The sequence below is a fragment of the Miniopterus natalensis genome, chromosome 18 (genome assembly GCF_054644295.1).
Source record: "Miniopterus natalensis isolate mMinNat1 chromosome 18, mMinNat1.hap1, whole genome shotgun sequence".
In the NCBI taxonomy this organism is placed as follows: Eukaryota; Metazoa; Chordata; class Mammalia; order Chiroptera; family Miniopteridae; genus Miniopterus; species Miniopterus natalensis.
The window spans coordinates 36913047-36926195 of NC_142098.1; the positions used below are offsets into that span (position 1 = coordinate 36913047).

At 55.1% G+C, this 13149-nt stretch overlaps 1 protein-coding gene across 1 annotated transcript; it reads right to left on the reverse strand.

Annotated features, from left to right (window-relative positions):
• Positions 1-2678: 2678 nt before the first annotated feature.
• On the reverse strand, positions 2679-3842 carry GPR4 (G protein-coupled receptor 4). The gene has a single exon (XM_016212599.2). It carries the CDS (start codon positions 3819-3821, stop codon positions 2730-2732), a length of 1092 nt encoding a protein of 363 aa, XP_016068085.2. The 5' UTR covers positions 3822-3842; the 3' UTR covers positions 2679-2729.
• Between the last annotated feature and the right edge of the window lie 9307 nt (positions 3843-13149).

The window sequence follows — 13149 nt, forward strand, 5'->3', positions numbered from 1 at the left end:
GATATCCACTCTGACTCCCTGAACATCCTTTGTCATGTCCCAGGCACTGATGGACCTCTGTGTCTTCATCTGTAATAACGATAGCACTGGCATGTGTGAATGCGGAGTCTAAATTATGTATTAAGAATGACAAGACCATAAAAACAACCCTTCTCTGGAGTCCCTTCTAGCCTAAAAGTGTGAGGGAGCTTGGGGCCTATTCAAGGTCCACATCCACTTGGAACCAACCCCCTCCCCATTTTGCAGACTGGCCAACTAAGGCCAGAGAATGAAAAGGATTTATCCAGTGTTCCAAGGGTCATCAGGTGGAGCTGAGGCTAGGATTTCTTGAGTTCCAGCCCAGAGTCTTCTCCTGATCCCTAGAGGTGTTAGCCTAGGGCCAAGGACCTACTGGGGAGACTAAGGGCCCCCATGATGGGATTAGGAAACTTCCAAACTTGTGCATGACTTTTTTCTGTATAATTCACTGCTGTTTCCTCAGCTCCTAGAACAGTGCCTGGCATGTAGTAGGTGCTCAATAAATATTTATTGAATGGGAGTGAGCAGTTGGTGGAGGAGTAATGTGTAGGCTTTCACCCCATTCTCTGAGGGGGCTGTGTTCAAAATACCTGGCCCCCTCCAGCTCCATCCCAACAGCTTTATGGTGGTGAGACAGGATGGGAAAATTACTAAGGCTCCCAGATCCCAGGCCTCCCTCTTTTCTCTCCCCCAACACCAAAGCCCCGACTTCCTGCATCTCAGTAACCTCCCTCCTGCAAAGCCATTTTCTTCATTAAGTTCTTTTTTTCTCATTCCCTTCCTCCCTCCTCTTCCTTTCTCTGAGAAGGGTTTCGAGGAACCTCTTCTGGGAACTTCTGGGACAAGAATGTGTGTAGAGAGATATGGGGTATTGTCACATCTCATCAGGAGCTTGAAGCCTGTTACACACCAGAAGGGTGACCTACCAGAAGGGGCGAGGCCTGTCCAGAGCTGGGGGCTTCCTCCTGTTCTCCAGCCTGCTTATGAAAGGAGGGCCATTCCTGGTGACCTCTGAGAGCTAGGGGAGGGAGGGCGACACCAGTCAGAGGAGGCAGCCTTGGCCACTCTGGGTCGTGGGAACAGAGGCAGAGACGGGGAAGGGAGAGGGAGCCTAGGATGGCCCCAGGCTGACTCACCGGCTGTGCAACCCTGGGCTAATCTCTTGGCCTATCCAGTGACCGCCCCGTAATAGGGCCTGGGATCATTCCCAGAGGCCCTTCCGGCTCAGGCTCTCAGTCACTGTTTTCCCAGAGTGGGCAAGAGGCTCATGCTACAAAATCCCACAGGCCCTTGTGCTTCTTCCATCATCGTATTCCTTCAAAGCAAACCTCAAAACTCACCACTGTTCCTCCCTCGCCCCACCACCCACCTGGGTGCAGCTGCCAGCATCTCCCACCTGGACTAATCCACCGCTTCACGGGCTCCCGGCTTCTGCCCTCACTTCCCATGTCCTGGTCCCCACCCAGCAATCAGGTGGATGCTGTTAACATTTAAGTCAAATCACATCCCTCCTCTTGTGGCTCCCATTTATCTCAGAGTAAAAGGCAAAATCCTCACCAGGCCTTTGAAACCCTGAAGATGGGCCTCTCTCCCCTCGCCAGTCTCACTCCCATTCCTGTCCCCCTCCGTCTTCTCTAGTCACACCACTGTATTTCCTGTGCCTTAAATTCAGGCACGCTCTTCCTCCAGGGCTTGATACTTGCCTGCAATGCCCTTCCCCCTGACAGCCACAGGGCACCCCCTCACCTCCTTCAGGTCTTTGCTCAAATGCCAACTTCTCAGTGAGCCATCCCCTGACCTCATCTAGACCAGACTCCATGTCACTCTCTGTCCCTTCGGCTTCATTTTTACCCAATATACTTATCAATTCCAAACATTATATCTATTTTGATTTACTCATTTACTGGGAGCTCCGTAATGGTGGAGCCTGGGCTGTCTTGGTCACCCTTGTGTCCCCAGCTCCAGCCTGCAGAGAGTAGATTTTAAGTACAAGTAAATCTGTTGACTAAATAACTCCTCCTGCCAGTCGGCCTCGATTGCCCTTCACTTGGCTTTGGATATTCTCCCTCTTCTTCCTCAGTCCTGACTTGGAGGATGCTGTTTATCTAAAAACTCACAATTGCTCTGTCCTGCTCACTCTCCCCTACATGACAGGGCTTCCAGAGAGCTGATCACTCCACGCTCAGAGAATTTCTCCTTCCACCTTCCCCTTGAGTCACTGTCTTTTACCCCCACGTTGGAAATAACCTTAACCTTTCTTTTTGTCTTTACCTCTGGAAACTTAATTTACTGGTCCTTTCCTCCAGGAAGCCCCCCCAGACTGGGTCAGATGCCCTTTTGGGTTCCCCCAGACCCTGGCCTCTCCTGTCTGAGCCCTGCCCACTCTGGGCCATCACTGTCCAGGGACAGATCTGTCTCCACCACTGGAGTGGGAGCCCGGGAGGGCAGGGCCAGGTCTGTCATTTGTCACCACTATGTCGCTAACACTGCCCAGTAAACTGGGAGGCACCGCTCAGCTGAATTGTTAAGGGGTCATGGTAGAGGATGACAACTGACCAACGACACACCAACCTTGCTGTTTTCCTATTTTCTTATATTCTTATGAATAGTTACACAGCCTTATTTATGTACAATTTGCACACACCAGACCAAGAGCGCAGGGAGCGTGGGGTGTGATTCTGGGAGACGGGGTCTCTCCGCGATCTGAGGGTTCACTGTGCCGGTGGCGGCAGCATCTTCAGCTGCACCTGGTCCTCCTGGGAGGAAGGCGCTGCCACCCAGCCGGCCGCCGTGGTCTTGGCCACGTTGTTCCTCTTGGAAGTGAGCGGGGTCTCCAGGGTGATGGAGGCGTTGGCCATTTCCTGGGGCTTGTCACTGGCCAGGAAGTGGAGCAGGTTGTGCAGGGCCTTGGCCACGTCACTGCGCGTGCCCTCGTTGACCAGGCAGTAGAGGATGGGGTCGGCCACGCAGTTGAGGCTGGTGAAGGCCAGCGAGCTGTGGTAGGCGGAGAACACGCGCTCCTCGAAGCCGCAGTCCCAGGGGCGGCCCAGGTAGGCGGCGCTGCGGGACAGCAGGAGCACGTGGTAGGGCGCAAAGCAGACCAGCACGATGGCGATGAGGCTGAGGGCCAGCCGCTTGATCTTGGTCTTCTCCTGGCGCTCGGTGGACACGCTGCCGCGCACGGCGCGCAGGATCCCACGGTAGGAGAGCAGCATGAGGGCCCACGGGAACAGGAAGCCCACGAAGACGCGGTAGAGGTTCATCCAGGCCACCCAGCCCTCCATGGGGAACTTCTCGAAGCAGAAGGTGTGGTTGTAGCGATCGCGGAAGAGCTCGTCATGGAACAGGGGCGCCGAGTTGGCGCCCAGCTCCGTGGCCCAGACCACGGAGCTCACGGCCACGGCCGTCTTGACGCGGCGCAGGCGGGCGAACCGCAGCGGGTGGGCCACGGCCAGGTAGCGGTCCACCGAGATGCAGCACAGGAAGGCGATGCTGATGTAGATGTTGGTGTAGAAGATGAAGCCGAAGAGCTTGCAGGAGCCCGGGCCGTGGATCCAGTTGTCGTGGTGCAGGAAGTAGTCGACCCAGAGCGGCAGCGTGCAGATGTACAGCAGGTCGGCCACGCTGAGGTTCATCAGGTACACGCCCAGCTCGTTGCGCTGCCGCACCTGGCGGTAGGCGGCCCACAGCGCCAGGCAGTTGGTGGGCAGCCCCACGCCGATGACGAAGATGTAGAGGGAGGGCGGGAAGAGGTGGTCCATGCGGGAGTCCACGTGGCAGCCCTCCCATGTGCGGTTGCCCATTCTCAGCACTGCGGCTTTCAGCGGCTTCCCATGGCCCGCGGGGGCGGTGGGGCCACGGGGGGCGGGGGGCCATGGGGCTCCCTGAGCCCCCTCCTTGGAGGCTCAGGGGAACATGGTGGGAAGGAGTCGGCGGGGAGGGGGGGGGAGGTTAACCGTGGACAGGAAAGGGTGGAGCTTGAGAAGGAGGGGTTGGAGGAAGGACAGAATTACCGCAGGAGGGAGGTTTGGGGGATGGTGGGATGAACAAAGAGCTTAGTCAAGGAGGTGTTTATAGACCCTGGCAGAGTGTAAAAGAGGGAGGAACGGGCTAACACAAAAACCGGCCGAGGGGTGTTTGTGGAGGGGAGGAAGGCATCAGTGGGCAGCGGAGAGAGGGAGGTATCGGTGCAGGGTGAAGGGAGTAAGTGGCTGTGCCACAGGAATGGTGGGTGGAATGTACTAGAAGACACAGGAAATACACAGGAAGGTGCTGAGAGGGGGCAGGCTACAATTAGGGAGTGTTGCAAAGAGCAGACAACGTGGGCGTGGGTGCTGGCGTGTCCTAGGACCCCAGTAAGAAATGAGGCAATAAGTAAGGTAGCCCCTGAAGAGAAGACGATGGAAAAGGAGGTATTGGGAGGTGGCGCGGACAGGGAGGAAGGGCTCAGTCTGAGGAATGCGGGAAGGGTTTTTAAGAAACAGGAAGGAGGTGAATAAGGGCTAGATCAGAAGATTATGGGCGGAAGGGGCAGTTTGAAGGGGGCAGGGGAGGGATCCGGCTTGTCCTGCTGGGGGCTGGGCAGTTGAGATGAAGTGGCCCCCTCACAGTTCCCAGGTGACTGCAGTGCCTGTGGGGAGAGGACCCCAGTGAGGGTGTGTGTGGCCTGCCCCCTCTCCCGTGTGCATCCCACCTCCCCATGGCTCCTACAGGCTGCAGGGTAGATACCCAGATAATGCCTTATTGAACCCCATTCTAGACAACAGATCTCTGAAAACACGGATTTGAGGCGCCAGATATTTTGCCCTAATAGATGTTAAAATGATGACCCTACTTAGAGTTTAGAACTTTCTTCCAGAAACCACATAAAACTGGCACAGGAATCGGACCATGTTTTGGGAAATGCTAGATGAGGTTAGCGCTGTCATTTCACAGGCAGAGAGGCTGGGCCACTTCCCTCAAGGACACACAGCAAGGTAGTGACGGATCTGGAACCAGAACCGGAACTGGAACCAGGACCAGCCTCCCACTTCTAACCCAGAGTACCCCAATCTTGATGATGATGATGGTGATAATAACAGCTGAAATTCATGAGTCCTACCACATAGCAAACCCTGTCCTAAGTACTGTTATGGCCATTAATTCATTAAAATGTCAAGAACCCCATGAGGAAAGTACTGTTTATTCCCCCTCTTTGACAAACTGAGGCACAGAGCAGTTCAGAGACCTTTTCAAGGTACTGGTGCCGGGAGAGGGGAAATCTCTGCTCTGGCTCCCTTTGTTCCAGCCCATGCTTCAGGTTCCACTAAAAAATAACTGGACAGAAAGTAGCCCTGGGCTGACAGCAGGGGCCGGGAGAACTACAGCTGCAGAGGGCCGGGGCTGCTGGGTTTGATCAAGGTCAGGGAGCAAGGTCAGGGAGCAAGGCCAGCACCTGCGGTCCCCTCCCTCGGAACCACACCCTTCACTGCCTCTCTTCTGACTTTCCTGTGAGAACCTTGCACCCGTTACCTCCTTGGTCCTGGGAAGACCAGCAAGCACAGGGCGGAGGGCAGTCCTGGACCAAGCCCCTCACGGAGCATGCTGAGCCCCAGAAAGGAGGGGAGCGAAGCCTGAATCAGAAGCATCTTCAGAAGCCACTGCATCCAGGGGTTTGCACAGGTTTGATTTTAGGGGCTTAAAAAAAAAAAAAGATCTTAACTGGAAACCCCACTTAAGACAGTGAAAAGGGAAAGCTGCTCTGTGCTCTAGATGAAATAAGGTGAGGGGGGCATCTCTGAAGAATCCCCCGACACACTTTGAAAACCACTGATTGAGTCAGTTGGACAGATGACAAAACTGAGGCCCAGAGAGGGGAAGAGATGAGCCCAAGTCACACAGCAGGTCCTTGGAAACCTCCCAGATGCCTAGGCGTCATTCTGTGGGAAACTCCTCTGGTTCCCCCCACCTCCACAATGTGCCTCGAATCCTGAATCCGTGCAGGTCTCTAAGCCCCCCCAATGCCTGCTCTGCACCATCACGGCTGACTAGCTGGGACCCTTCCAGTAGCCTGCTCACTGCATTCTTGGCTGCCATTCTCACGTCCTTCGCCGCACATCCCACCCTGCAGCCAGAAAGGTGTCTCCAACAGGGAAACCAGCTCTGGTCGCTTCTCTGCTTGAAACCCTCCCATGGTTTCCCAGTGCACTTAGGGTAAAATCCCAACTCCTTGTCCCAGGTGACAAGGCAGGTGGTGCCTGCCTTTCCTGCCCACAGTCCCTTCCCCACCTCAGTGGGCTCCAGGCCAGTTACTTTCTTTCCAGCTTCAAAACCTGTGCTCATCCACCTCCCTCTGCCTGGACCGATCCTCCTTCAGACCTTGTTGGAATCAGCTTCCTCCGGGAGGCCCCTCCCACCCAGAGTCTCCCCCCCCCCCCAGCCCCAGGGCTTCCTCTTCACAGAACCTGGTATTTTGTTTTTGTCTGTCTGTCTAGAGTGGAAGCTCCGGGAGGGCAGGGACCTTGTGTTGATTGCTGTATCCCCAGCATATAGCAGGTGCTCAATAAATGACCAAAGGAATACTCATTGGTCAGCCCATTCCCCAATGCAGGTTCCCTCTTACCTGGAGGTGGCACCCCCATCTTCAGGCTCAAACAAGTTCCTGCAGGGTCCCAGAGAAAGCTGGGGAGAGGGGGGCTTGAAAAGGGCAGGAGCTATCTGCTATAGAATTGGCTCTGAAAGGTCAGGACTGAGTCCTGCTGGGTAAATCTTACCCACCGTGGGGTCCTCAGCCACAGAGCGCCTGCCCCCACCCCAGACTCACAGAAGGGATGGAGGGGGCTTGGTCCCTGCTCTAATAGGGCAATGCAGTCCCTCCCTTCAAATCGAAACCCCCCACCCAGACCCAGTCCCTCAAACACCTCTCCCCTGGCTCTCTGACCCTCGGTCTCCTCCTCTCTCTCTGCCCTCTGTCTCTCCCTTTTGTAACATTGAGGGAATTACTTCTTTTTCAGGAGCTTCGATTTCCCCCTTCTTATAAGGGGGGGGGCACAACTTTTATACTAGTCACATCACAGATACGAGCATCCTTGTTGATATCATTATAAATTATTGAACAATAATCATTCCACAGGCACTGGAAAGCTGAGACTAGAAACCAGTGTGTAGTGGGAGGAGGTCCCCAGAGCTGGGGTTTCCCTTTGCCCCGCCCTCTGGAGGCCACCTGGGGTCAGCAGAGGGGAGACTGATTTCTGGAGGCCAGAGCAAATACACTTCCCATGCTGATGTCCTCAAGGGGAACCAGCTGGACGCTCCCCTTCCTCCTCCCCCTTCCTCAGCCCACCTGCTTCTAGGGAGTGCTGGGTACGGGGAAGGAGCACTCAGACAACCCTCTTCTCCCAGGTCTGCCCACCATAGAGCCCCCAAAAGACAGCACAGAACTGAGACTCTTAGAATCCCAGAGTGCAGCAGGGCCTATATGTGACAACTGAGGGTGCAAGGCTACTTTTGACATCTGCTTGGTACAGATGGGGAAACTGAGGCCCCTCAGAGGGGCAAAGCAGTTCTCTAAGTTACATGATGTTCCAAGACTGGGCAGATGTGTCCTTAACTGAAGAACTTCCCTGCCCCGAATGCTCCCTCTCCACACTCCCTGACTCCTGTAATTTCCCTCAAGTCTTTCTGGGGCTCTCAGACCCTCTTGAGAATCTGCCGAAAGATTCATGAACTTTCTCACCATAAGCAAGCGACTAGCTGTGTCTCGGCGTCCCTCCTTCACCCAACTCCCTTGCGCAGCCCCCTCCCACCTCAACCCCAGTGTCAAGACCCTCTTCAGATGTAAGTTGCTTCCCTTACTCAGACTTTTTGGGGGCTCAACCCCTCAAATCTCACAGCCCCCACAAAAAGCTCTCCCTGTCCCACAGGTCCCTCCCTGTTTTGGTCCCTGCTGGCCACTCCCCAGAGGAGCAGGGAAGAGAGATAAGCCCAAGTGTGGATGGTGGTGGGGGAACAAGAAGGATTGGTTAGACCACAGCCCCCACTTTATACCTCAGCTGCTCAGGCCAGATAAGTCCCTAGGTTCTGGCAGCCACCCCTAAATCCAGCAAGGATAAAGGACTGGCTGGGGTGGGGTTGAGAGGACAGAGGGAAAGGTGATGCAGTCCCCCACATCCCCACCACCCTTGGCTCACCAGCCTCATCCTGGAAGCCACCAGGTCACCTCTCCCCATTTTGCTCCTCTGTTGGCTCTGGCTCCCCCCTCCTCTGGCTCTCTGTTCCCCTGGCAGCCCCAGGGGACCGGCCAGCTCCGGTCTGCTCATTAGGGGACGAAATGTGATCACCGCGCCTCGCTCCCCACCTGGTGCCCTGGTGGCAGGCGGAAACCAGGGGCCAGTCAGGCCATGCCGACTGCCCTGCTGGGCCTCAGTTTCCCTTTTTCTACCAAATGGGTCCTCATCTCCCCCAAGGCCCACACCAGCAGGAAGGGACAGCAGGGTCGTCGGACTCTATCCCTCTGATGCTCTAAGTCCCAGCGTTCTCAGATCCTCAGGTTCAATCGTTAGTCCAGTTCATGGTTTCTGTTCTATTATTGTAACACTCGGAGCTTTACCTTCTTCCATTCTATTATTATTATCATTGCAGCTTTCCATGCCCTCACCCAATATTCCAGGAGGCTCACATTCCAAGAGTCAAAAGTTCTATTGTTAGAACGCTCTATGATGTTTTTTAACATTCTGCGACTTTCATAATCTATTATTAACCTCTCAGTGATTATTATCTTTGCCAAGCAAAAACATGAACTCATATTTCCCTTTTTTTAGAGAAATGGGAACACACTCTATGTATGGTGAGCCCCACTTCCTTTCTCCCCTTACCTATTCTGTTTTTTACCATTCCAGCGGCCTGAAGTTTAAGATTATGCAGAATACTGAAATACTAAGGAATCTGGGGGGGAGGGTTAGTCACCACCTCCACCTAGTCCCTAAATTCTCACCATCTGGGAGGGGGGCAGGCACTAGGAGCCCAGGCTGCCTCCCTACCCCTTGTCCAGAGAGCCTGGCCTCACCCTCCCTCCCTGCTGGCTCACACCAGCTGAGTTATTATTTGTCTAGACACAAACCAAATTATAGGCCCTGTCCCAGGGGAGCAGTGGGCTTCATGGGGGGGGTGTCAGGAGACAGAACCAGGCGGGAGTTAATCTCTGCCCCCCCACTTTCCTCCTCTCTCCCCTCCTCCTCTGAAACTCCTCATCTTCCTCCACCCAAACCAACTCTTGTCCCCTCTCCCTTGCCACCACCATGGCATTAGAAATATTTTCTCTTCTCTGCTTCTAAAACGCTCCTCTGGGTTCCAGCCATTCATACTCACCAGGGGAATCCTTCCCTCCTTCCTGGGAAGAACTTCTCCAAATTAACCCAACTTAGGCAGCAAAAGATGCCAGACCTCTGGATTTGGGCTTCCATGGAACTAGGGTGCCAGCCCCCAGACTGGCATTGACTCACTGTGGGGACTTCAGCTCTCGGGCCTTAGTCTCCCCATCTGTAAAGTGGGTGCTTGGCCTAGATGGCTCTGAAAGCCTTTTTGAGCCCACAGCTGGGAACACTGAAAGCTGCCAAGATTCCAGCAGGAATCTTTTTGGGTCAAAGGATTCAAACACCTTGAGGACCTTTGACTTGAAGGTTGGAGCACTCACAGTTCTCCCCTCTGATCATCCCCACATTCTGGGTCTTTCTATTCAAAGACTTCACACTCAAGGCTTTTTGATTATCTCATTCCCAGAGCTTGGAAGCCCCCATCGGTCTCTATCATCTCATCCTAATGGGGTCCCCCCAGAAAGGAAAACCTCCCCATCCTCACCCCAAATCCAAATTTGAGTTCATCCACAGAGACAGCCTTAGTGGGAGTGGGCGCCTGAAGGAGGGCCTTGGAGGGTGTGGCCCCCACCATCTCCATCTGTGCCCCAAGCAAAACCCCCAGGGCACACACACATCCCCAAACCCACGCCCCACCTAAACCCAAGAGCTGCCCCTCAGCCTGGTTGGGAGGTGGGGGAGTGTCCAGCTCAAGGAAGGGGGGTAGAGGCAGGAAGGAGTTAAGGGTGACCCAGCCAAATCCTGGAAGGGAGGAAGTGTGAAAGGAAGTCCACCCCCCAGCCAGGAATTCCTGAAATTGGAGGGTGGGGTGGGTGGGAACTCAGGAGCAGTGGGGTGACTGTGAAAAGGGCACTGGGGTCACAGTGTCACCAGGAGTCTGCCAGCCCCAGGTAGCAACCCCGCTGCCCCCCTCGGCGCCACTCCCAAGCAGCTCCTCACCCCAGGGCAAAGCTCGGGATGGGCGAGGGTTTGGAACGAGAGGAAGCCGGGGTCTGGGATAGAGAGAAACAGGGAGCGAGGCAGAGTCAGGAGGGGCAGGGCAAAGAGAGGCACGGACGGAAAGAAGCCAGGTGGAGGCAGAGACACCCAGAGATGGAGCCGTCAAGAGACTGGGGCACGGAGGCAAACAGAGACGGGAGGGGTACCGAGGCCGCGAGAGACGGAGGCAGACCCGGACGGGGCTCGACAGGCAGAGACAGAAAGACAGAGACATCAGAGATGTCGAGGGAGAGGCACACCCGGAGGGAGAGACATCAGAGACAGGCGGAGAGATGGAGACAGACCCGAGACAAAGTCAGGCGCGGGGACGTCGGGAGAGCCGGCGGCAGAGAGGGGCGGGGACCAGACGGCGCGGGACACCGAGGCAGCCGACCCGGGAGCGCGAAGCCCCCGAGGGGCGCGGGGAACAGCGCCCCGCGGCGGCGGGCGGCGGGCGGCGGGCGCGGGCCGGGGAGGGATCTGCACCCACCTGCGCGGCGCGGCGCGGCGCGGGGCGGGCGGCGCTCCCGGCGGCTGCGGGCTCAGGGCTCGACGGTGGCGCGGGGACCCGGCGGCGACTCCTCCTGGCCGAAGCCCCGCCCCGCCAGGCCCGCCCCCGTTAACCCCTCCTTTGTCGCTCCCCCTTAACCCCTTTAAGCCGTCACCCCACTGAGGTCTTCCGGCGCTGGGGAGAGCTCACCTGCTGCTGGGACCCCCCCCCCCACGCGTCCTTCAGTCCCCAGCCTGGATCCCCCCGGGCTCATTAACCCCTTTGCTCGCTCTCCCTCCAGCCCCACGCCTCCGGCCCGATCAAGCGCAGCTGTGGGGGGAACCCCCATCGACCCTCCCGGAGCCCAGCCATTTCCTCCCCTCGGAGCCCCCAAGCCTTGCAGCTCATTTCATGCCCCACAGGGAGAAAACAGGGGTTCTATTGTCCCCATTCCCAGGGTCAGGGCCACCTCTGGAATGACTTTTGGGGCTTGCAGTCCCAGCCCTGCCTCTTGACCAGACCCGAAGCTGGTGACCTCTCTGTGCCTGTTTCCTCTTCTGTCACTATGGTCACAGGATAGTCCCTTTGTCATGGGGATGTCATTTAGAGGTGTCGATACTATCAAGTTTGTAAAACATGCTCCCCACGCTGGCATTCCTCCTTGTTTTATTTACTTTTCCCCATAGAACTTGTCACCACCTAATGTTCTACGTATTTCATTTTTTGTTCTAATTGTGCATGTGATAGGTGCAGAGCACGTCGTTTTCAGGGAGTGACACACACATGGTGAGAGCTCCAAACACATTTCCTTCTTTTGATTTTCAGTATCATCACTAACTGGTCATGAGAACTCATTCTAGGTCAAAGCACTCCGGACAGACCAGGGATGGAGCCCGCAAACATGGCAGCTATTCGGGTTGCAAATTCTTTTTTGCTTATTTATTTTTGTAATAAAAAGAATGCCCGGATCTTAAGTACAATGAGTTGTGACAAACAGATACACCCATGTGACTAAGCATCCAAATCAGGACCGGGAACTTTCCCATCACCCAGAACATGGTTCTCGCCCCTTTCTAGGCAATGTGCACACTCTGCTTCACCCCCAGAGCAACTCTGTGCTTTTCCTCACGGAAGATTAGTGTCTCCTATTCTAGAACTTCATGTAAGTGACACAGTTGTTGTTGTTTTAAAGGTAGTTGTTAAGGTCATTCGCTGTGTGACCTTGGACAAGTGACTACACCTCTCTGAACCATATTACTGCCTTCCTCTCAGGGCTCTTGAAAGTGAGAGAATTAACCAAGCACCCAAGTAACCTGCAACGCACACAGGAATGAAGGCTTTTTTTCCCTTATGCTCTCCCTTAAGGGACAGTCAGGGACAGATCCAATGAAGGTGTCATGAAGGCTTTAGTCCCTCCCACAGGTAACCCTATACACATCTTATTGGCTTCAGGACAAGCCCCACAGAACCCTCCTGTCAGCCCTTGGCCATCTCAGCTCTTCCTAAAGAGAAATTCTGGGGCCCACTAGTGGGCAAAGGTTCCCCTTCTCTCCTGCGCTCACCCTAAGTTTATGCTGATTCAGTCAGGGTCCTGGAAGGAAACAGGCAGCCACTCCAAGAGTTTAAGTGGCAGCACTTTTTAAAAATGCATTTATTATTGATTTGAGAGAGAAACATCAATTTGTTGTTCCACTTATTTATGCATTCATTGGTTGTTTCTTGTATGTGCCCTGATCTGGGATCAAACCCTCAACTAACTGAGCTACTAGGCCAGGGCTAAGTGGCAGCACTTAAGAAGGGGTGTTTTAGAGGGATGGGCAGGGTGAAGGACTCCACAAAGTATGGGGTGGTGCCAGGGGACCAGCCTCACAAGAACCAAGCCATTGCCACCCTTTGGACAGAAAGCTAGAGTTCGGAGGGGAGCCCCTAGGAGCTGTAGCTCCAGGTACAGGAATGCAGACAGGGCCAGAACTGCAGGGATGCAGAGGGGCCAGAAAATAAAACACTCTCACCTCTCCCAGGCTACCTTGGATTTCCTGTCAGTGTTTCAGATTAGCAGAACCCAACCAGAAGGCGGAGGGCAAGGGACCCTGTGGGTGGAGTCTGCACGCGATAGTCTCCCAGGGCCCTGGGGTAGGGGGTGAAGGGGGGCATGTGGAGAATTACTAGCCCTGCTCCCATAGAACCTTCTAGGCACGTTTTCCATGCAGGTTTAAGGCCGGGCACAAGGGGGCGACAGAGTGCTAAGAGACCCAGTGAAAAAGAGTTATTTCCCTCCCTTAGGAAGAGATGGGCTTGGTAAATTGACACTGT

Bases quoted from the DNA above. Each gene is read 5' to 3' on its own strand.
- GPR4 (XM_016212599.2), bottom strand. From the start codon at position 3,821: ATGGGCAACCGCACATGGGAGGGCTGCCACGTGGACTCCCGCATGGAC.